This window comes from Dermacentor albipictus, chromosome 5 (genome assembly GCF_038994185.2).
Source record: "Dermacentor albipictus isolate Rhodes 1998 colony chromosome 5, USDA_Dalb.pri_finalv2, whole genome shotgun sequence".
Classification (NCBI taxonomy): domain Eukaryota; kingdom Metazoa; phylum Arthropoda; class Arachnida; order Ixodida; family Ixodidae; genus Dermacentor; species Dermacentor albipictus.
In genome coordinates, this window is record NC_091825.1 from 111676920 (window position 1) to 111701949 (window position 25030).

At 45.2% G+C, this 25030-nt stretch overlaps 1 protein-coding gene and 1 long non-coding RNA gene across 2 annotated transcripts in view; one reads left to right on the top strand and one right to left on the bottom strand.

Annotated features, from left to right (window-relative positions):
• Window positions 1-25030, top strand: part of LOC135897038 (uncharacterized) — a 398744-nt gene that overhangs the window by 4252 nt on the left and 369462 nt on the right. The gene's annotated exons all lie outside the window — the stretch shown is intronic.
• The window catches only part of LOC139060041 (protein Wnt-5b-like), an 82639-nt gene continuing 74805 nt past the window's right edge, over window positions 17197-25030 (bottom strand). Inside the window, exons 5-6 of the mRNA XM_070538772.1 lie at window positions 22321-22582; window positions 17197-21501 (exon numbers count right to left, since the gene is read on the bottom strand). Coding sequence (XP_070394873.1) covers window positions 21305-21501; window positions 22321-22582 — 459 coding nt within the window. The 3' untranslated portion in view covers window positions 17197-21304. The remainder of the gene's footprint in view (window positions 21502-22320; window positions 22583-25030) is intronic.

The window sequence follows — 25030 nt, forward strand, 5'->3', positions numbered from 1 at the left end:
CCGTCCTGAAAACCTCTGCTACCTATTTTACATTCAAGATGATTTTACACAAGGTGTTCGCCGCATGTATCCAATGTAACAACTTCGTTCAAAGAAAGATCAACTGCCGTGGATATGTCTGCATCGTAAGGCGCATTACCGCGCCGGCTATAGAGTGAAACCAGGCGTTGCAACACACATGCGGTGCACTTTATCGCGATGGCCAACAATTTCAGCGCAAGCTATCTAAAGTTCGCCTCTGCGCTTTACTGCGAATTTCGTACAACTAACAGGTTCGCGTTCCCTTCACAGTTGAAGAACAGACCGATGCTCGACTGAAAAGAAAAGTTGCCTCGAGAAAGATGACGAAAACACAAAACCATTGTCGTTTTGCGATGCGGATATTCGCATTTCATGTAACTCTTCGGCTCCAATATCTTGGCGCAGGGTGAAATGGGCCCAGGAAACAGACTTGTTTTTCTATCTGACTGCTGAACACTGCGAAAGCACCAAAATTGCTTGGCCGTACGTAAGAGTGTCGAACCGAAAGCTTTATCGTTCCAGTTTTTGTTCCTTTCAGCGAAGACAGTTCAGTTCCGGTTGAATTCCGCAGCGAAAAAAAATAATGGTTCAAACTGGTTCAAACCGGTTCAAGTTCATTTGCATAACGGGAGAATAATTACAGGAGAACAGCATTAATTTGTTTTGTAACAAACGTCGACGCTGCTGCTAAGCTGCATGGAAATCTTACGCGAGTTCATCAGGCCGCGCGCAGTTAATAAATAAAAAATAATTAAACAGATCTCACACCAATTCTGTAATCTATGTAAAACGAAGTTTTATTGAGAGATCGAGTGAAGAAAATTTATTGAGGAAATCTATTGAAAAATTACCTTCTGTCTCCAGGTTGCTACGAATTAAAGAAACGTAAAGAGTGGTACTGTGTATACTGCACCGAGCAATCGTATGCAGATTTACAACTTCCCACTTTCTTCATATTAAGCAAAGTCCGTCGCCCACTGAAATTCAAATAATCCGGCTTAAAAAGCGTGCACTGCGTTCAAAACTCCATAGAGTTGCAAATAGATCGATATTTCGTACAGTACGATTCCGTTATGGCGAGGGGTACCGACTGTATTCGAATTTGGGGGTTCTAAACTGGGCCGTAGGTATTACCTCATAAAATGAAGCTCGTAAAGCAGCTTCAAGTTTAGTTGTGAACTCTTCATTCCTAACAAACAGCAAGTTTCTTAAATATCTCCTTACTCGCGTTATTGTTCTTGAGTATATGTTTTGATATCAATTATTGTTGTTTTCCTGATAGACTATACTACTGCCTGCGGTGGACGCATTCTGCTTTGTATTCGTCCATCTAAGCCAAGCGGCTATCAGTATGGACTTTTTTTTTTTCAACGCTCTTCTGCTTTACTGCAATAATGTTTGACGCCAGAAAGAAAATGGAAAGTCGGGCTCGCCACACGATAGCTGAAAATGAATCGTAGTAATGCGTCATCAGCTGTTCTTCAATCTAGCCAAATGCTGTTTGAACGCGGTAAATGGGAACAGAGCGGCTCAGTGTTGCTGAAGTTTACGCAGAGAGAAATTAAGTCTACGTTCTTAAGAAGGCCATGATAGCGTAACTTCCCACACCGATTCAAATAATGCGCCCGTTCTAACGTCTCTTCAAGGTGGCGCCAGACGGCGCCGCTATGCAGAAACCTGTCTTTCATCGACAAAAAAGAAGAAAAAATCGCGTCGGCATGGAAGCGCCAAAATAACGACATTGCCTCAGAGATACAGAGTATTACTCATCTCCTAGTAAACGGCCTCCAAGATTAAAAATCAATACAGGTTTCCCAACGCTGAAAGTCTCGGGGGCCTTTGAACGTGTGGGACTGGGGTGTGTTGAGTACGCGCACGCTCTCCCCAGAGCGCGCGCGCGTACTTTAGTTGGGCCATGCGAAGCGCATGATGGTTTCCTAGGCAGTCGCCAGCTGGCGGCACTATATCAACATCTATGACCTCTGTAGAGAGCTTTCATACGCGACTGGTCTCTGTCTGTGTAAAGCCTGTTTCACATGATGCGATTTTCGTCGCACCGGAAGTGCGATTTCCGTCGTTTGCGATGAAAATCGCAGTCGCAGTGCCGACCCCCCGATTTTCGGCTGCGACCAACCGGTTGGTCGCACAGTCGCACCGTCGCACCGATCGCTGCGATTTTCCGTCGAAATTGCGTGGAGAGCTGTCAACGGAGCTATTTCGCCGGTTTGTTTTGATGGAGTCTCGCACGACAAGTGCAATCGCGGAGACGTGGATCGTCGAATTAGGTACGTGCGCGAATTAAGGGAGAATAAAAAACTTGTACAGATTGCATTCTCCTATTACTATGCGTTTGTTGACACGCTACACAGCAAATGAAGTGCATTTTCACGTTTGCTTCGTGCGCCTTTGCGAGTTGTCAGTCCTAGGAGGTGTTCGATCCCCAGCAGACGACGAGGTCGTCACAATTTTCTTTTGTTGAGTAGCATGCAAAAATCGCGCTTACGGAGCAGCTTGAATTATTTCAACCTCGGCAAGGGCAAATGACAAGACAGCAAAGTACCCGAAGTTTCTACGTTGTGCTGAACGCGGTACCGTTCAGTTGCATTTTCTTGTCGGTTTTCAAGCATGAATTTCCCGATGCATCTTCAAAGCTTATCTTGCCTCTTATTAAATATGACAGAGCAAAAGTGTAGGCTATCGTAATGAATTTGCTACGGTAGCATTAAATCCGTGGCTTGAATAAAATATTACATGCACGTTAAGTTGCACCTCTTCTCTGGAGATCTTTTTTTTTCTTGCACAGAAACCAGTAAACATAGACTATGTTGCGGACTTTGTATCCTTACTGCATCTGTATGAACACTTGCTCTGCAAGGTAATTAACTGTACAGCTAGCAGATTAATTAAATTGCTTGCTATATTGGCAAAGTGACAACGTACCCTCCAGCACAATTATGTAGAACTCGTGCAACAATGCGAAAAGCAGGCAAACGGCCTGTTCTTGTGGGGATAAAACAGTATAAAACGACACGCTGAAGAAAAGTAAATCATAACTGTGCAGTGAAGTCAGCCAGTACAAGCAGTTCTTGCACATTCACAGCGGATCAAGTGTGCAGAAACATTCATGCCTTACATGTTTCTAGTAAGTTTCTAATAAGTTTGTGATCACATATATTAGTGTGTAAATCCATATAACGATATCCGCTGCGATTATTATCTTTATAAGTAATGAAATACCATGCTACTTGCAAGAACATATATCACCCGAGGATTTCAGAACAAATTTCTGCATTTCAACTATACACAATATGTGGCTTATTCAATAAAAGACCATAAACTGGGCTTTTTTGCAATGACAAACTTATACCAAACTTTACTTACATACAGGCAAGAAAAAAAATTATAGACAGAAATATTGTTCTTCAATTTGTTCACCTGCCACTGTGGCTATAGCATTCTGCTATAGCATTCTAACACAAGGCGAGGGGTTGATTTGCCAGCCATGGAAGTCGCATTTCGATGGGAGTCGTAGGTGAGAAAAAAAGCTCTTGCACTTAGATTTAGTTCATCACCTTTTATTGAACCCTTACACTACAAAATACTATTGCATAGGGGGGCATGCTTATGCAAAATCTAACACCAATAGAAAGCAAAGGGCAGAATTGTAAAACAACCATCTTTCGTGATAATTCGAAAGTGTAAATATTCATTGCATCGATATGTATTGTTCAACAGCACTGCACAAATAAGCATGATCAGGTATAGCAAGTACTCTGTCAGGAAGCTGGTTCTACAGATGTACAAAAGGCATGAATGCTTATACTACGTCGCACACATAGCACAAAGAAAACCTTTTTCAAGAGTTGTCCCTTCTGGCAGATATGAGTGGGCCATAAGCAGCAGAAACTTTATTGCAGGACATTGTGTAATACCGCTTATGAAAGAATGAAGAGAGTGAAAAGGCTTTTAACAGCAGTACCTCATGCTGCTCTAATAAGAGGAACGATGAGCAAAAGCATTTCTGGTAGAGCACTTAAACAGTAACTTTCTGAAAGACAGAAAATTCCAGGTGAGAGTTGGAGGTACATTTGACCCACATGCACCAACAACACGGGCATACTACAAGAAACTCTACAGCCTATGGTGTATTACAGTCCATGGGAAAGCTACCTTATACAGAAATCAAGAATGATGCAACAAGCCCTCGACAACACTGCAGACTTTCTTGGCCAGTCTGGCCTCTCGCTTTCTGATAAGTCGGCTCATATCAACGTCGGAAAAAAAAAGACTAGAATCAAGAACTACCCCAGATTGCACATTGTGATCCTCATAGCTGGACAAATATGCCCGCAAGTCAACATCCACAAATCCTCAGCTAGTGTAAGCCCATGACGGCAGAGCCAGCACGTGGGTGAAACAATTATGCAGTGCCTGGACGCAACTTCCACATCTGGTGAAAAGAATAATCTCGAAATAATGGGGGTGGACGAGTGGATACTATAGAAAATCGCAGATGCTGTGCTTGTGTCCAAGGTATCGTACGGTATGAATTACCAGCAGTACACAAAAAGACAACTAATTGAATACAGGCATCGGGTAGTAATAACAGGTCTTTCCAGCTGTACCATGCTTGAAGACCTCTATGAGAAAGTAACGAACAAGCACCTAGACGGAGTAGAGTTGCAGCCTGCAGCACAAATTCTTTGTCTCAAGAGCTCAGAACCTCGTCCCGAGATACTATGCCAGCTAGCATATGAGATGCAAAGACAACTACCTCTCCCTTCAGAAACACAACGTCGGGAGTACCTGAACTTGAAACACAACAGGCCCATACCGTGGAATATGGGGGCAAACAATTAGGCCAGAAGACTATATGCAACTGCAAAACACACAGAGGAGGTTGCTAATCATGAAGATGCAAGCAAACATAAGGCACATATAGTACACTGATCTGGCAATAGCAGTGTAACAGTAGTATGACACTACATAAACTAAACCCCATATAAGTGAGTACCATTCCAAGTCATCCTATACCTAGAAAAGCTGAACTGAAAGCAATCAAAGCAGCACTTGTAGTGCAGATTACACCCTGCACAACACCCTGCATGGATTCACCAGAAACTGTCTGTGCCTGCACATCACACAAGATTGTCAGGAAAATCAGGTGATTGACACGCGACTTGCAAGCACATGGCCAGAAATTAAATTACAGGATACGTAGCCATGCAGATATTCCAGGACACAAGCAGGCTTATAAGCCCGACATAACTGAAAACTAGATGAGTTTGTGTGTATTCATTATTAACTAAAGTGCAACAGATAGACAACAGACAAGAACGAAGCGCTCTGTGTGTTCATTTCGTTCCTGTCCATCACATTTCTGTTGCAATATAGTTAATGAATTCACGAGGCTGCACAGAAGAATGATACCTCTGCCCCAGGGCCCGATTTCACATCCAAATCCATGCCTGTGTGCGCGCGCACACACAAATGTTGCAAGAGTGCATAGCGTGAAGCAGTATCAACAGGATGACACTAGATATGGATGAGGACTAACTTTCAACTGAGGTTCATTTGTAAAAATGTGGCGAGTCATATAAATTACCAGAAAAAAAAGGACGATGAGCAGGACGAGAACAAGGTGAAAGCAGGAGCCAACATTTCGACAAGTGGACTTGTCTTCTTCAAGGTCCACGTGTGGAAACGTTGGCTCCTACTTTCACCTTGTTCTCATGTTGCTCATCATCTTGAGTTTCCATCTCCTGCCTTCCCCGAGTTTTCCTCACAAAAAGAAAGACATCTTTGAAGGATAGATAAAAATTGGTGCTTGATGCAGCCAAACATAAATAAAAATGCTACAGAAAGAAAATAGAGAAAAATTCCAAGTGCAGGAAAAAATCATTGCAATTGCCAATCCTGCCTGCCAGCACCTTTCAGGAAACACTGTTGTTATTCCAATAGACAGACTGACCGCTTGCTTATGCAAGCACATTCTTCCAGTTCCATGCCATTGGGAAAAAAATGAGTTTCCTGGAAGGTAGCCACATGCACACTTGGTGATCACAATGTTTTTTTCCCTGGACTTGTATATCTATATGTATTTTCTCCCTTTCCTGCTTTTATGTTTGGTTTCATCAAGCACTAGTCTTTATCAGGTTTTATTGCTGTACTACTTCGTGGTAACCTTTATAGATCACTGCATTTTCACAATAGACCTTTTAATTAGAAGTTAGCATACCCTGTTCTTACTGCTTCACACTGTACATTCTTGCTACATTGGCCAAATAAAAAATTTTGTAAGGTATCATGAGGGCCATTAAAGTGACTTGTTGCAGTCTAAAAAAAAAACGAATAGCCTGGCTGCAAATGGCACCAGAGAACACATAGGACAAACAAGAAAACCGATATGATTTAACAACGAAAAGTTTAATGTACACACCGAGTAAATGCTCGCTGACAAGCAATAGACTGAACATACACAAAAAGGAGAAGCAAAAATTCATGTGCGTTTCCTGACAGGAAATGCATCCATTTCTAACGGAGGCTGTGCTGACAAGATTAACCCAGCATTTTTAGATCTACAGCTGCCGTAACTTCTCTAGGCAGCCGATCTGCACAGAATGCTAGCTTCTTCCTCTACAATGCACATTCAGATGTGGAGAGTGCATCGTAGAGGAAGAAGCTAGCATTCTGTGGAGATCGGCTGCCTAGAGAAATTATGGATGCTGTAGATGCAAATACACTGGGAGAATCTTGTGTCAGCATGGTCGCTATTACACTTTCAGAGATGGATGAGTTTCCTGTTGGGATCTGTATTGACACACATCAGATCTTGCTTCTGCTTTTTGTGTAAATTCGATTTATTGCTTATCAAACAGCATTTACTCGGCATGTTAAATAAACTTTCATTTGTTAATACACCTCATGACTGTCTCGGTCTCTAGCAGAAAGGTGTTCATTCTTTTTACAGTGAAGCTGTATATGCCTATGTGAAACACTCATGGTCCAATCCCAAAAACCCTAGTGTAGGCGTATGAGCCATTGTTTAAGGGGGTGTGAGCCATTGCATTCGTCTTGCATGATGGACGGAGACATTTATTGTTGGGTAGACATAGAAATGCTTATGCATTTCAAACATACATTTATCTGCGTATTATTGCAGGGAAGGGACACAGAGGGGGATGGGGTTAAGACAAGATCATGATGTCATTATTATCTCACAGCAAAGGTGTGGTGGGCCATTGGCTAGACCGATAGTGACGTCGTTTCTCTCTAGCAGCAGAGCACGCGTGCAGCAGTCTCTTTCAGACTTCCCAATAGGTTCGAAAATGTGTCCCTGTATTTAATTAAATGAAATGTGCAGCCCCGGTGTGTCACTTCGTAACTACAGTGCATAACTGAGTCATAAACATTATGATTAACGCATTACAAAACACAAGTGCATAACAGAATTCAGAAAGACTTTGATGCACCCGCTGGATTAACACAATGAACCACTCATTGCACTTTTTATGATGGTGATCTTGCAAAGTGCAATGTGTGGCATTCCAAATAAACAATGTGATAAACCCAAGCCAAACATGTGCATAACCTCATTAAGAAACACAGACATAACCAATAATATAGAAAGACTTGAATAAACCATTGGAATTAACCCAGTGATAAACACTGGGGCTGCACATTTCAGCTTCGCTGGTTTACAGTCTGTACAGGGTGCATGGGCAGTAACTTTTTCTGTTATTGTTTGTCAAGTATTGTATAATGTTGTGCCAGTAAAACACGTTGGGCTAGTTGGTGCAATGTATTGGTACTGCTTTTTTTGCTGGTTTTTTTCTTAATGTTGTGCCCTTCTTCCTTATGTAACAACTTTCTTATTCCCCCTTGCATAATACTCCAACCTTGCAGCCTGCGAGGTATATAAATAAGTACATAAGCACGTCATTCATTCATCTGCATACACCTCGCACCATTCCTTGCTCAACAAACGTCACCCGCCGTGGTTGCTCAGTGGCTATGGTGTTAGGCTGCTGAGCACGAGGTCGCGGGATCGAATCCCGGCCACGGCGGCCGCATTTCGATGGGGGCGAAATGCGAAAACACCCGTGTACGTAGATTTAGGTGCACGTTAAAGAACCCCAGGTGGTCAAAATTTTCGGAGTCCCCCACTACGGCGTGCCTCATAATCAGAAAGTGGTTTTGGCACGTAAAACCCCAAATATTATTATTATTATGCTCAACAAACGTCACTGTGTTGATGTCTCGCAGCGTGCATCTACATTAACTGCCATTTGCGTTTCGGTATGGTTTGTGAACAGTGTAATGCATAAAGATTACATGACATAAAGGTTGTGACCTATGCGGTGCATAAGCAAACCTTGCAAAAGATGACATGTTGGATTGTTGAAAATAAGACAAATTGTATATATCGCAGTTACTTTAACAGCATTTAATTGACCACTTGACAGAAACCTCACTTTGCATAGATTCCAACACCTACACTGAATCTGCAGTTTTCTTTTTTGCTTATTAATGCATGGGCCATGGTATTACTGCATGGCCACATGGTAGATTTGAAAACAAAGTGAAATAAATTAGTTTGTTGCAATATAACAATATGTGTAGATCACTGCGATTGTAACACGAGAACTTAATACAAACATGCACACTATAGGATGCAGACAAATGCTCAGGACAATCTCCAGAATGTTTGCATCCTGATACTTATGAAAGTGAATGGTTTCATTCCATGGCTGTCAATGAGAGGGAGAGAAAACTTTATTGTGTTCGTGGAACAAAAACGCATTGATATGCTTAGACATATAGTCATTGCTTAACACTTTCGAAATGAATAATTATAGCTTGCTATCGACATTGGAGCAGCCTTTCGGCAGCAAGAAAAGGAATCAGTTTTTACAGCTCTGAACATTGAATTGCAGGAAATGCAAGCAGGCATAAAATTCTGCCAATATAATCTGTTTAGGAATACGAAATTGGAATAAACATTGAAGCTTGCACTTGTACTTTCTCTGGCTAAGCAATCTAGTTTGAAATGACTCCCATAAGCATGTCATAACAATGTTGACCTAATACAGGTTAAATGCATGACTAGCTTAAGAAATCTGGATGATTGCTATAAATTACAGTGAAGAAACTATAATATCTAATAACATTAATAATATAATAATAATATTTATTTCCACAAAACAGGCTAACCGTGAGAGGCGTGCGAGGCTCAGCAGAAAGCTGAAAAATTCTACAGCAAGTGCGCCTGCCGTGGGCCTACGATCCTGCATTATGAATAGCGCGTATTGATATGGTCTTCTTGTTAGAAGTTCCGAGTATACTACCAGCGCGAGACTCGGGACAACAAAGTGGACGAGAAGCGTGTCTTTTAGAATGCTATATTACAACGTACAGGTTTCTACAAAAGCGACGGTAACTGCTCGAAACATTTAATGCGTCGGCTTTTGCGCCTTTAGAAATATTTAGAGAAGGCTCCCATATATATATATTCGCAGCGCAAGCACGGCGATGGACGAACCAGGCTAGCGCTAAGGTTGGATTTCACAACACAGTTTTCATTCCACGTCCTAATCACACTGATAGTTTGAGGCTTCGTTCAGGGGCACACGCGGGCGTTGGGGTTGGTGCTTCTTGTTGCGTTTGGCGTAAGAATATGGCTAGGAGCAGGCACCACATATGCGCAATGACAGGCAATATACACGCATCCTTTCTCCAGAAGCTGACGCCGAGCACGGGTAGCGCGAGGATCTTGTTGGGCTGACACGACAACTTCATGGCAGCCGAATTCCGAATACTGCATATACGGTGAGGGTAGCTATATGAACTTGTCGATAGGTCATCTTGTAGACTGTTGAAGCGCAGGCAGAACGAAACGGTCATAGAATGTAGATAAGACAACACACAACGCTGAACCATAGAATAAAGAATCGCTGGCTGAACCACCTGCGAACAGCTGTTTACGTGCGCGATGTCGCACTGAACTAACAAAACCGCCGTCGCGCACCCCAAGACAAATCTTAACTAACGTTCTTAAATTAGTAAACGCACATATTATTTGCTTCTAATCAAGAGAAGTCAATAATATTATAGTGTAAACGTTTTATTCACTAAAATAAAAGAATTATGCACCGTGTGTCACGAAACCTGGCAGTAAGCAACCCTGGGCGTCGCACCAGTCGCATTGTTGAAATCGCAATCATGTGAAATGAGCCCTCTAAAAATCGCATTGCGACGCGTGCGACAGCACCGATTTTCGTCGTTGCAGTCGCAGCATGTGAAACAGGCATAACTCTAGAGATGGGGGACTGAAAGGGAGGAGGGGTGGCCTGTTCTTTATTTCGGTCCTGTTTCAAACACCGCAACTAAGCGCCGAGTAGCACTTGTTACCAATGTTAATTGGTTTCGTAGGCATTGCTTGTTCCGCAAATGTTCTCACGCCATTATTATTATTATTATTATTATTATTATTATTATTATTATTATTATTATTAATATTATTATTATTATTATTGTTGTTGTTGTACCGCAGTTCGCAGTCTGTATGCCACTTACGTTACTTTCACCACGATGCTTCTCCGTCGTGCAGAAAAGATTGACTTCTTATGCAGGATAAGTTCTTGGAAGCTTTGGTCTTTACAGTTTTATGTTTCTAGCGCGAAAATACAGAAAAGGAAAAACCAGTGAAATGACAGAGAAGACACAAAGGTCGGTGCTACACTCACAATTGTTTATTTCGTTGCAAGACGTGCCACGTATTTGCAATGCAAACGTCCGATCACGAGGGGTGACAGAGCACAGAAGACGCCATCAACGACAAGAACTTATCGTTCGCATTTCGACGTCATATAAAGAAATTTGAGGTTTGGCTGGCTTATTCTTGACCACTGATACGAATGTGAAAAAAAGCATTCTAACAGCTTTCGCGAAGTTTTATGTTTGATTTTGCCCAGGATCCTCTCATCAGAAAACCGCGGTTCACAGAGGCAAGATCGGCAATGCGCTGAAAGGTGCGGGCCCATATCCTTCTCCAAACTGTTTCCGTGTCCTTTCATTTGGTCGTTGACGCAACGGCCATTTTGCCTGACACTGATTCTACCACAGCTTAGTGGAATTTGATATACCTCTCCTGTGGAACACTCCGCATAGCGGTTGACGTGCTTCACTGCGCACCCTTGCATAGCGAATCCCATGACACTGGGGCAGAGGCAGGCAAGTTTGTCTTGGGATGGAAATAAAAGAAAGGTACAGCTACCGCGTACCTGTTCCCCACGGCACCTTGTTAAGGTTGTGGCTAATCTTGTATGGCACAACATGTGATCTTTCTAGAGCATTTTGCTCGACAATTTCGCGAATAAAATTCCTTACGCGAAAGGAATACTAAATTTTAACACACTGCCAATGCAGTGCGTGTTCCAGTGCGTGTCCCAAGATGAACATTTATAGTTTACGCTGATGCTGCGGCATCCCAACATGTATTTACTCGACCACACTGATACGTACGTATGCGTGCTTGTCTTCCTTTGAAGAACGGCGGCTGAGGGGCCTCTGCACATGAGGGTGGGCTGCAGACCATTAGGTAAGACGAGGAGATAATTAAAACTGCTAGCAGTCACAAACAGGTGTCATCAAATGCGGATACACGGATAGGTGTGCTGGCACATGTCTTTGATGCTGATGTTGTTCAGACAGGTACTTTTGATCCTACTCGGGGTAAATCTGCGCTTACTTTTTCGGGCGTAATTGAAGCAGCACGAGGCATGACGGAACAATCAACGGACAAAACGTGCTTGGCAATGATCGTGTTAAACTAGGTTGAACATGCATTAACTCATGTGCGCTTACAATTGCAAGTGAGATGGAAACATTCTGGGCGACGTGTTTGGAGCCTCGTTTCATAGCTTTGAGAGGAAAGCTGGATGAAAAGGAAGACGAAGAGGAATAAACTTTATTTGCAAAAAGAAAGAACGATACAAAGAAAGAAAGAAAGAAGAGAACGCCAGCTGTAGTCGTCTTCTCTCTTGCTCCTTGCACAAGCGAGGGCCTCGCCAGCATTGCAAAAGAGGGGTGAGGTAACTAAGAAAAACGATCTCAGCTTTTCCGGTGTTTCACTAAACAAGGAGCTGGGTGCAAGCATCCGTGGCGGAACTCATGTGCTGGGTTAGAAAAAAGACATGGGCAAGATTATAACGCAGGCGTGCTCTTTATTCGCATCCCGCGCAACATATCTCGAGTCTCAGGCTCCGGTCAGCGATTCTGTACGACATCTTGCTCCTATAGGAACTATGGGCTCAGCGCAGCAGCGTATTTGAGGCTCACCTATTGTTTGAAGCTTTGTTACTTTCACAGAAACTGTAGCAGTAAGCAAAATGCTACAAGACCTGACAAAGGCTCCCGCTTCTGTTGCCATTCAGCAATATTGTAGGTGGTTGTAATTCGACGTAACATCAAGTTGATCACCTCGCATCAGATCAATCTAACAGGGCAACGTGGAAGTAAAGATGCTATATACAAATGAACCGCAAATTATCGAGAATTTTGAAGAAGCAATTACCAAGATCAAATCAAGAGAGTAATAGCGGTAAGTATTTTAAGAAAGTCGCAGTTACGGCTGAAAGGTGAAGCATCGATTGCGACAGCAAATTAGTAGACAGCTATACGAAGTAAGTAAGGATAGTAGTTTTATCGGCCGTGTAAACTTGGAAACATTCGCTTCTTAAATGAATTAACAAGCATGATGTCATCGCGCGCAAGCTAATATGAACACATCACACTCAATGTGCGCGGACACTCGCTGTCAAAACGCCGGTATGAACACGCGCGGAAGCGGCAGCAACCGAAGTGACATTCGTGCGGTCTATCGCTTCAAAGCAAGAGCGGCGAGAACAAAGCACGCACAAAGGTATGAGCTATCTGCAGATACCCTTCAAGATACGGCGACCGCGCGCGGCCTTGCAAAGTACGCACTTGTTGGCGGAGCCGAAGCCGTCTCCACCCTCCCTCCCCTCCCGCTTTCCTTCACACATGGCGTCCTCCATACAGGCGCGCGAGATTTAGCCGCGATCGTCAGTGCCCCTTCGCCTGGTCGCGAAATGCGCAGTACCTGGCGGAGCACCACGCCGCCCCCTCCCTCCCTCCTATTCCCCCATGGCCATTCGCGCGACGAAAATTGGAGGACGCTTAAGCTTCGCCTTCAAGAGTGGAACGCGATAGCGTTCCCGTCGACCCGCCAATGGGTGTAAGACAATGGGCTACAGGGTAGCCATCACTTACGAGGCGCCCCGCATCAGACGCGGTGAGCGTCGAGCCATATGGTCGAGCAACGCGGCGTTCGGCGCAGCAACGAAACGTGCGCCTGAGCAAGCGGAGCGAACCAAAGAACTCGGTATCCCGGAGGGGGAAATGATGCACGCCAGCCAAACGCCGTGATCGGCATGGGCAGAGAGATAGAGAGATAGTGATCTAAAGAAAGGAAGGATGCTTGATTCTACAGAGGGAGCAAGGCGAAGCGTTGTCAGGGGAGAGAGTCCGAAACGCGACAGCTCCAATGCGCGCGTGGCGCGCCATCTGTCGGGGCAGCGCCGTACATGGAGAGGAGGGGGTCTTCTGTGTTTGCCGCAAGATGGCTCTCCGTGTGCAGAAAGCGCAGAAGAAATGCAGCGAAACGCACTTCGCTACTCGTGTAATTGCGACTTCTGTAAGTTACATGTTCATAATTACCAATATACACCACAGTATAACTTTCCACGGCTCGTTTCGAAGGCAACACCGCATTCACTAGAGGCGCGTTTGTACCTTCTGGAAGCATCGAAATACGACAGGTAGTAAACCGGTTTTTATTTTTCCGCGACATAAGCGATCCTTTCTTGCGCACGGTGTGTCAAGTGAGGCTAAGGAGCGCGTTACCTGGCTATGTAGTCTGCACAGACAATATGAGCGGTCCTGTTTGTGGATTTCTTAAAGAAGTTATTTTAAGTGTACGGTTTCTGTCCGTTAGATTTTCAAATGAGTACCTTTTTTCAGTGAAACGTAAAACATTGTACAAAGATGTATGCGATGTAGTTCTCCCTGTGCCAATGTACAGGGCCATATACAGTGGAGGTCAAGGGCAAGACGTGCTTAAGCGGGTGAAAAGAATGCAAGTAACGCCAGAGACCAAGTCTTTCTTTTTTAAGGTTCACACGGGTACGTTGAATGTCAAAACCTTTTTAGAAGATCGTGGGTTTTTCTTACCCTGGGGCTCGGATTGCTTGATCTGTAAGAAACCAGAAACTATAGATCATGTATTTCTAGATTGTTGGGCGGGTGTCTTCTTTTGGGATGTACTTCAGAGGACTATCAAAAAGGACTTTCCTTTAGATCCACAGGGTATTAGATATTTATCTATAGAAAACGATGACGGACTGCCATTCGACCTTATTATGCTAGTTGGCCTTCACTGTCTATGGCGCGCCCGTATGGCGGGGTATCACTGCGATCCGGATGCTCGGCCTGCACGAATGCTTTTCCGAGAATGCATGTCGAGATTTGTGGAAATTCAGAAAGCACAAGATTGTGTACCTGCGTGGCTGTCAAGGGTGGAACCCTTGACCGCGCTCAAAGAATTCTAAAATAGTCAGCCCTATAAGGCTGACACTTGGTGCTGAAAACTTGCAAATTTGTCTTGTTTTTTAAATTTCATTTGTTCTTTGATATCGAAATACAAAACAGGCAATAAATAAAAAAAAATCGTGGCTGAGTGGTAGCGTCTCCGTCTCACACTCCGGAGACCCTGGTTCGATTCCCACCCAGCCCATCTTGGAAGTTGCTTTTTATTTATGGAGTGCCTGCCGTGATTTATCGCTCACGGTCAACGCCGCAAAACGCCGACGCCGACACCCGACGCCGACACCGACGCCGACGACACCGGCTTTTCTGCGACACGAGCTCCTTAACGCTATCGCGTTAAAAGACGGCGCGTTTGCTCTCCTAATGCCCCTTAAAGGGGCCCTGAACCACCCCTCGGGCTTGGTGAAGTAACATAGTCCGCGGGTAGCATACGCTGTTGTCAACTTATCAGCCAAGTTCTGCTGTCGTACGTGATCCGTGGAGCTCGCAAGCGGAGCGCGAAGTCACCTTTCTCTCAAACGCTCTCGTTTCAAAAACCTCATGATCCTCGCTCTTTTCTGTCTGCTTTATTTCGTCATAAAGCACACTCCAATACGCGGCTGCTATTGGTCGCTCCACACCGCACCGCGGCCGCCGCGATGTGCCGCCACGAGTCCAGCGGCTAAGCGCACTGCGGCTCTCTCAGGACAGCCGCGTTTGGCTTACGTTTAGCGCTGCATAGGCACGAAATCGGAAATTTTAACTGCGCGCCACGGTGACGTCTCCGCCGTAGCCCTTGCAGTGCAAGGCGTTGGAGGAGGAAGGAGAGCACAGCCGAGGCCGTGTTTGATTGCTGATAACTCCGCTTCTGCTGAACGCATTGAAGTACTTTTTTGCGGCAAAGTGGTTCTGAAATAGCCCATCTTCACTTCAAATGTCTTTCTCCACTTCGATAAATAGTGGTTGAGTGCCCCTTTGAACTTCGTAAAGTAGCGACACTCTCCTCCTCCGCCTTGACTCATCCTTGTTTCTCCTCTATTTCACGCGCCCTCCTCGACCGTGACGCCGCCTACACTGCTCGAGTGTAGCAACGGCGCTAACACGCGCTCCTCGCCACTCCGTAGACGCTTCTCGAGCAAAAATGGCGCTGATGCACGGCGCAAAGGCCCACGTGATGCTATTAGGCCAATAGTGACGGGGCGTCGGCCAGAGGGCGCGAGCAGGAGGTGGCATTCTTCAAAGCGTGGCACTACTTTACGAAGTTTAAGGGGCTTTATGCTCTCCTCTCCGCTTTCTTCCTTCGCGCGCGCCATATTGAGTGGCGATCGTCGGCTTCCCTCGCGTGCTTTTGGTCACACATGCAGCGTACGATGCGCGGCGACGGTGTTTTCGCCCTTGAACATTATGCAGAACATCACGGCGACGCCGACGACAAAGATTGGTGGTGGAGGCGGTGAAATCGAGTGCTCCCTACGAGGACAGATTAACATGGCAGAGTTCCCGAGCAGCCTCGAGACCACGACATTCGCGAACGAGATGCTTCATTGTAAGAAAGGCGCCCTTATTTCACGTCCCGCATGTCGTGCTGACGGTACCCAAGTTGTGTTGCGTACCGCGGCGACTTGCACGTGTTCGTCATTTGGCGAGTGAGCCTTCTTCAAAGGCTGCACCACCTCTCGCCCCATCAATGAGGACTCGCCCTCCACGTGATAGTCCTTTGGGAAGCTGGCGTGGTTTTAGCTCCAACGGTTTACAGAACACCCCGGTAATGGCTTCACTGCAATACAATTATGCAATGCGGTGAAGATTACGCGTGATTTATAGTGGTTAAGGAAACAGATAATTTACTAAGCGCAAACGTGTCATTATTTATTGTGCCTTGGTTGCGACGCCAGGACACGAAAGGGCAACGGCAACAACAAAACTGGAACCCAGACTGATCCGTGGGTTGGTGACTTGCCGAGGCCGAAACCATAGCTGGTTCTATGTTTGATCCACCGTTGGGACCCACCGTTGCCCCTCGGATGCCCTGTAGATACTGCGCCGCCTACTTTATTACAATTTCAGAAGCTCTCCGAAAGTCTACGTTTGCCTGTTTTATTATTATTTTTTTTTAATTTTCGGATGCTAGATAAGCACATCGCAATATTAATGCGTATTGTGGAGAAGCTTACGAAAGCATATCCGCCATTAACCCATATATACCCTTGTTGACCCTCTGCCTTGTAACTCGAGCGAAATGCACGTCTCCTGTGGGTCTTCCGGGGAGATCAAGCGATTACCTGAGCGAACTTTACGCATTCTCGTCGCGGCGGGAATATGGCCACCTAAACTCCGTAGTTGATCTGTCTCCACGGCGGTAGTATCGTCGTGGCCTGCTGGCGTAAACGTGGGCTGCTTTATCTTGATGACACCTTTCTCAATTCTTAAGTGCAGTTGTAAAAGAGAAGAAGAAGAAACAAACGACAAAATCTGTGAAAGGCAAAATAACGCATAAAGTATACCAAAGGGACATGCGATCAACTATGATCACATGTGTGCACATTATTGTGAAAAATATGAAGCGTATACATATCCACATGAACTTTATTTACAAAATACAATATGGTGCTACGCCTTGCATAAGAAATGTACATAAAATTGAAACAAAGAAAGCATTATGAGTGGGAACGATTGGCAGAAAGTTCACGGTGAGAAAAGTGCACAAAATTGCCCTTCCGAGCTCTGAGAAACAGGCTTTACATTTATAGTCATCTGCATGTAAAAGTGTCGCACATTCGTCACGAAGCTGAACATTTCGCGCGCTCGTAACTTCATTGCGAAGATCTTGCATCCGAAATTGGTACAGCATTCATCAAAAGTGTATCGGACACCCCACGTGAGACCAGAACTATAGGTCCTATAACTCACTTGTATTCTGCGGCTGCTGTGAAAGTCCTCATCAGGGTTTCGGGGTTTCGGGGTGTGGCTTTACATTGCGGAAAGAAGGCTATTCCTGAGGCCTCTTGATACAAAAATCTTGGCGCATATTAGGTTCGTACACGCTTCTGTAACCATGGACATCACATCACTATGAGGTACCGCAGTCGTTCTTTAACGTTAAAATAAATACCATCAAAACTTCCCTGGAAGAAAGCATCAAGTACTGTGCCTGAGCCACGGAATTATTCTGTCATTTGGAACTCTCGTTCTTTACAGTTGACTCTGAGAGCTACTGAAAGAGTTCTTAGCCGCACTGCTGGGTTCACCTTGGCTGTGAAACTTAAACAATGTTGTTTCAACTATTCTGAAGGAGCTATTTACTGTCGTATTCATAGTCAACAGATTATTTCTGCTCTTTCTATTCCATGTTTATTTTTTTTTTCAGTGGACACTGTTTATTCAAATATTGGCCATTTCTGGCTAATTATGGCATTTTATTGCCTTCATTGGTGACGTTCAGCGGGGAAGCCAGTGCATGAGGAATACGGTTTTTCAAGCTGTCGATCGTTTTGAAGCTCCGTGTACAAGTTTTGCTATGAAACAATCAATAAGTTACTTAGATACGGCTCTGATCGCACGCGGAGAGGCGGTGGTGTTCGCACTTCCGATGTACGCTGTACATTAGGCCACGCTTCACCATGTGGGTGATCCACGCCACCTCACCAGGCTTACAGACAGCATATAAAATGGATTTCTTCACGGCGGTGGAAAACGCTACATCAGCTACAAGTGGAAGCATCAGCTCCGAACTCCAGCAAAAGGTCATTCAACTAAACTGAAGCACCAAAATCTTCAGTGACAGGAGGTCAAGGGGGCGTTTTCATATAAAATAAATGAATCTAGATGAGAAGTTAGTTTCGACTTTCGGGTTACCTATTTCTAGAAGAAACATGAATCGTCTATATCCAAATGTGTAACGGTCAGTGTCACCTATACTAAGAAAAAAAAGGTGCAACATTCCCGTCACCTGTCACCTTGCAACAGACATGTTATAATGGCGGGCCCGTCAAAAACTCAACCCATCGGGCTGTCGTTCTACCACTGAATACGAGGCCGCCGGTTCGTTCCCTGTCCGCGGCGGTGGCATTTCGGTGACACGAAATGCAAGAAGAAAAAATAAACTCAAGTACTTACATTTACGTACACATTAAAGAACCCCAAGTAGTCGGAATGAATCCGAAGGGCAGCCCTTCCCTACAACGTCTGTCCTAGCCCCCTTGTTTCTGTCGGGTGTTAACCTCCATTAATGAATGAACGAATGAATGAAGAAATTAATAAATTGGTCAATCAATCAATCGCTGACATTATTTCCTGCAGAACGAAAATGACTGGCACGTCTGATGATTCAGTACGATCTACAATAGTGAATCGGTGTCGTTTGGGATCGATGAGGACTTGCCAAGAGCATTCTGTGGATTCTCCTGAAGTAAGCACCTAATTAAATTTGCAGGTACATCAAGCCCAGCTTGATTAGCTGACTGCACTGTCAAAAATTGTGTGATTACACTACATATCCGTTTAGCTTTCCTACGGTGTCGGCGACAGAATAACTAGCACTAGACCACTTCTCAAAAAGCACATATGCAGTTGTTCAAAAGTTCTGCTATCGTGATTTTTTTTATTTTCTTCCTTCTTTTGGAGTGGAGGGGAGGCGTCTGCGGTTATTGTGCCAAGCACGAAGTAACACTAGTCTTCCTAACAGCATGAAACCGTTCACACTCCTGCGAAATATTTATATTTTGTCTGTACACAAACTACAAATGCTTGTTGCCGAATGCTGGCTAACTTGAATGTCTGTAACTACTCAGAAGCGAAAACTGATGCTGCTGGCTATGCGTGGTTGCTCTTTACGCCAGAGATGTGGAATCAAATGTACGAGCATCGCTAGCTGAGTAGCCTACTAGAAATTTTCTAAATTAAGTTAGACTATTTCCCTCTTGAAGCCAACTCAAGCATTGCAAAGCTTTTCTCCGTCATAGCAAATAGCTATCAAAAATGTTCAGCAAGTTCCAAATTACTTTTTGGTCGCGACATAGATGTTACAGATAACACAAATTTGAATATTACGTGGCTTTTTGTTTCACTTTACGTTAAGCGTGACTCCTTGACATTGCCCCCTGGCCATGAATATTCGTGCGCAGTACCTCTTTACCGTTTTTAAAAACCTTTCAAACAAGTCAGAGACACATGTCCCATGACTAGTTGGACTCTTGCATATCCGTATAGGGATCTTGGTCCAGTGTTTGCACACACTTTGAACTGCTGTATATGCGACGACTGCTCTCAAGTTTTTGTAATCTATCAAGAGCGTAAGTAGACATGATAATACATCACAGGCGTGTTCATATGGGCAAATCAATCAAAAACATGGTATCATGAATCAGCTCGCCCAACAACACGACTTCTCAAGGGGTAGTGTGCCCGTAGTAAACTTTTTAACATTACTGGGAGCACATATGAAACAAAAACGTACACTGTAGTACTTTAGAACTACAAAATACAAACAGCAGCACGAACGTTACACCATGCATGTAGTGCAAGTTTAAAACACAATAAATAATCTACAGGATTATATCGGATGAATCGGGGCGTATTTTTTTTTTTTCATCAGTGAGAAACTGAAGCACATTTTCACGGGAACGACAGATGGACACGATGAAAACCGATGCGCTCAACTTCTAGTAATAATAATATTTTTCAAGGTGTCATTCATGAGACAAACATGCAGACAACATTCTGCGGGAGAAAAAAAAAAAGACAGACGTCATAGTGACGCGAGAAGAGGTGAAGTCTTGGCAAACAATGGCTTCGCTTCACTCGTGAGTCTTAGCACGACAATTTGAGTGATCGCAGTACAAAAGACACGTCCTTCACAGGGATAATTTCACGACCTCGACGGGCAGCTGAAGCCTTCTCCGATACCTTCGCAGCGACGTTACCTGGGTTCGATCAGGGAGCTCGTGATTGGCTGCATCGATAAACCAAGGTTATCGGTGGTTGGCGCCAGGCCACACGCCGCAAAAGCAAATAGTCTCATTGACACTTTTCATTTCTGCAGCAGAAACATAGCGACGTAATGACTGCTTGTCCGTATTTTCTCTTCAGCTCCCGAAACGTCCTTCCTTAAGTAGCGAGAGTCATGAGTTTGTAATTGCCACTTGCTGGCGAAAGTAGTGATGGTTGCGGTATTGCTCCTAGTTGGTTTAACCTTGCAAGCTTGACCGGCGATTTGTCCGCCTGAGCGCTGCCAACACCAACTGAGTCGATTCACCAGGTGTACGTCGAGCCGTCCAATGTCGCGGGAGAAAGCGAGCAAAAGACGTGCAATTCTTCTGCTCGTATCCTTAAGACATGCGGTTTTCCACAAAAGGAAGCATCCCTCCGAAACTTCCGTCTTCCGTGCAGAGAGACGTATCCTCTACAGCTACAATGACTTTCACGTGTAAACCCGCTTTGGTCAGACGCGCACCACCAGGTGTACTCATGTTAACAGCGAGCAAAAAAATACAAGATGTGTGCAACATGTTGCGGACCTCGTGTCTGCTGACGCTACAGAAGTGCTTCGGTCCCTCGGTGAAAGTTCACTACCTCCGGTGAAAGTGAGTGAGCCCCGCACAGAAATGTTTTGAGTCACTCGGTGCCACTGGTTCCCTCTCAGCGTCAGCATTCGTGCCAGAGGTGCACGGGCAGCCCGCTATTTGCAGGTCTGCGCGTCGATGACGCTGACGCAGGTCTTGCACTCCACGTAGCAGCACCAGTGGAACTTGCACTTGCATCGTTCGCGCAGCTTTAGCTTGTGGCTGTTGTAACCCCGGCCACAGCACATGAGACCGCAGCCGTCTGTGAACGACGAGGTCTTGTTGCATCGCCGTCCCATGGTGCCCAGGGATCCTGCATAAACATTGTCGTTGATGATGGTCATGTTGCTTTTGCAAAGTATGAACTCACAGTGTCTAACAAAGTTGTGGCGTAAGAGAGAACGCTTATCTCTCTAGCGACCTCAAATCAGCACTTAAGTGATAAAAGTCAATGGCGAAGCTGAAAGAAACATGGCAGCTGAAGCTGATGTAAACGCAGTTGTTATTGACAGCATTCTGTTAGCAGTAAATGGCAGATATTTGGCGGCCTGACTCCTTACTTAATTTGTGCATTTAGGAGGTGATCAAGAGCCACACCTGAGTTTGGAGAACCAGCGTTTCTACTAGTCTTCATTATCGGAAAATGGACACTGGGCTTCTCCGTGGCATTTTTTCGCGATTTAGGAAACACAGATGGACACATACTCGTACAATAACTTTCAATATCGGGTGTTCCCATTGTACACACTGAGAATCTACCACTGCATTCAATGTACAAACCGTTGTTGGCAAGCAATCCAGTTTGACAAAATACCGTTTCTCACGGTGGCGAGAAAGTACAGCACTTCGCAGAGCACTTACATCTGCCTGGACACTGGGCACAAAAGCTTGCCAATATAATGTCATTGCCAGTAGAAGGGGTGAAATCGTTATAACGCCGCAAGCCTCTTAACATGTCAACAACTGGTAGTCGGCACTTACTGCACTGGTTGGTCAACGTCAAGGGTCCATCAAAAAGCACCAAATAGTGGTAGCATGTACGTGCTGTCCGTGTCGGCAAAAATCATGTATAGGCGTGCACGAATGCTTCGCCTTCTAGCTTTGCGTGCCGACAGGAGAGACCCGCACTCACCGAGCGTCTCGTTGTACACGCAGTAGTCCGGCGACTCGTGCAGGTACACGAGGTCCTCGAGCGTGGGCACGTTGAATTTGCGATGGCGCACCTGCAGCTTGCCGCGCCGGTTCAGCTTGACCTCGGTGGCGCTGTCGTACTTGTCCTTGAGGTGGTCGCCCACCTCGCGGAAGGGTGCCAGCTGCTTCCAGCAAGTCACCAGCGAGCACGACCCGGACACGCCGTGGCACTTGCACGTCAGGCGCATCTTACGGATCACCGCCTGCATTGCGATTCAGTAAAGTGGCAATGGTGCATGTCCCAGTCCGCATTCAACGTAAGTTGTGTCCCTAAGCACGATAAATGAATTGGTAGGCTAATTAAGCGGCCTGTGGTTCAACTTTAACTGAATTACATATTGGCAAGGAGAGAATAGGGGTTCCTGTATGTCTAAAAGTTTGAGTTGCGACACCGCCTTTAAGAACGGTTCTGCCTTGTCTTGAATATGACGGCGGTGGGATTTCTCACATGTCTGAAAGTCCTCTGTCCTCACACAGCACAGCTAGCTATCACAAATAGTGATATGCTTATTCACAGCAATGTTTCTCTTGATAAACCCTCATCAGCCCTTATAGCGTTATAAGAAAACGTCCAAATTACCTCAAAATGTACTCATTGATAGTAACAGGCAAGCTACAGTTACATTTCTGCGGGACTTGCAGTACAAACGCCTGATTCCTACCACAAGCAACTGATATATTAAAAGCACATTCTGAAAGTCGTTTCTTTTAGCAAGATCTCTATTTCTGTATTGCTTTCTTTGCTTTTAAAGACCGACCGTGCTAGAAAAGAAGTTCCTAAAGAGACTTTTCAGTTTTCTCTAATCGGACGAACTTATCATTGGTTTTCGCCTCTGACTGACTCCAAGTGTTCGTATTATCAGAAAACTGAGGCGACCGCAGCGTGCAAAGTGCGTAGTCACCAACTGCTAAACAATGCTATGCACCGGTGCTTAAACGGTGTTCTTTGCGCAGATCCATAAACAACGTGGCAACACGTTAGATCAACAGCTTTCTTAAAGGTGTTGACCTAATTTGTTGAATATGAAGAAAGAGGGAAAGGGTGAGCACTGCGAGCAGACAGGAAGGTGCATAACACGACTAGACGGTCACCAGTTGCTCCTATGTTCTGTGACATAAACCGGATTGGCGTTTCTGAAAACTGCTTCAGAAGAAGAAAACAAGACACAGTTTCAAGAGAATCAGTTAATCGCTAACATAATTCAGTGGAGCGTGAAGGGCTACAGGTTCTGTCATGTTTCTATGTGTGAAACTTTGAATTTAACTGAGGCCTCTTTCACTGGAATGACCATAGCTGCTGCTGAGCTGAAACGAGAACTCGGGCCATCGGTATAAATATGCGCGCGGTCTCCGTATGCCTGGCGATCTAACAGCAGGGTGAGCGGTTTCAGCTGGTGTCACATTATCTTAACGGCACTACCTGAAGCTAGGTATATAACCACGAATTGGGAGATACGTTCGAGGCTAGGCACCTCAGCGGAGGTGAAAGTTTTGCATCCTGCATATAATTTCATTGTATACAGTTTCGATGAGGGTTGATGAGTGATGAGAATGTAGCTCGACCTCTATGTGCCGGCAGGGAAGCCAACAGACGGTAACGAAGTGTTAAAAAGTGGTGAATCAGACCTCTGAGAGAGCGACAGCTACATGCGTTTGTACTCAAACGGTTTCTGGTAATGGCACCTGTTACTGATCGTGCGGCGCACCGAGGTAGCTACGTACAAGTACGTAGCACTTGACCCTGCACACTCTTCAGTGTCGAATACTGGTCTTACATGTATTTCATGACACATGGCAGACTATGAATGCTGAAGTATCAAAAATAGTACCCCGATGTGCGCTTCTATCGCGGATCACACATGTGTACCGCTTGTGTACTGTAACCGAAATCCTTCGCACCACAAACAATGGAGAATTAATGTGAAGCTGTGGCCTAACATAAGCACAGTTTCACGGCCGATAGGAATCGGCTGGGCTATATAGGCATGCATGCAAGTCAATCAACGGGCGATTTCAGGTATGCAAGCTGAGGCCTTTTTTAGGAGATAGGGTGCCGTCAGAGCTGCCGGCCACTGAATCCTTGCCTGCATTTGACGGCAATCCAATATGCTCGTTGAACAGAGATGAACACATTGGGCGTCCTCATACAGCATACCGCCTTTTTTTTCGACCCTTGAGAATTAGTTGGCATAAATTTACATTTCCAGCTCGGTTGCATACTCATAAGTTGTCCTGCATGCGCCATGCAGCAAGTGGCAATTCAGGGTACTTCGCAAACGGAGAATTCGGCATGCCCCTCGAAAACCGCCCTTACACGGGAGTGAACGGTCACGAACAGCTAATATCCTCACGCCTCTATTCACAGATTCTATAGATGGCCTGTTCCGCGCCGTGTAATCTGTCTCTCTCGCTATCTCTCTGTGGAATGGTACGTGTGAAAAAAGAAGAAGAAGAAGAGAAAGAGCGATAAACAGTGCGCGAAGACAGCCTGTCCACGTGACAGATCGGCAACGACATGCCGGGATGAGCATTGTTCGCCGCCTCTCCGGCGTCTTGTAGAGCCGACGCCTTCTGCAGCCGCGCGGAGCGCGTAAAGCGTCGGCGGCGAGCGCCCTCTGGAGCTCGCCGAACGATATAATGGCGTGCTCCCG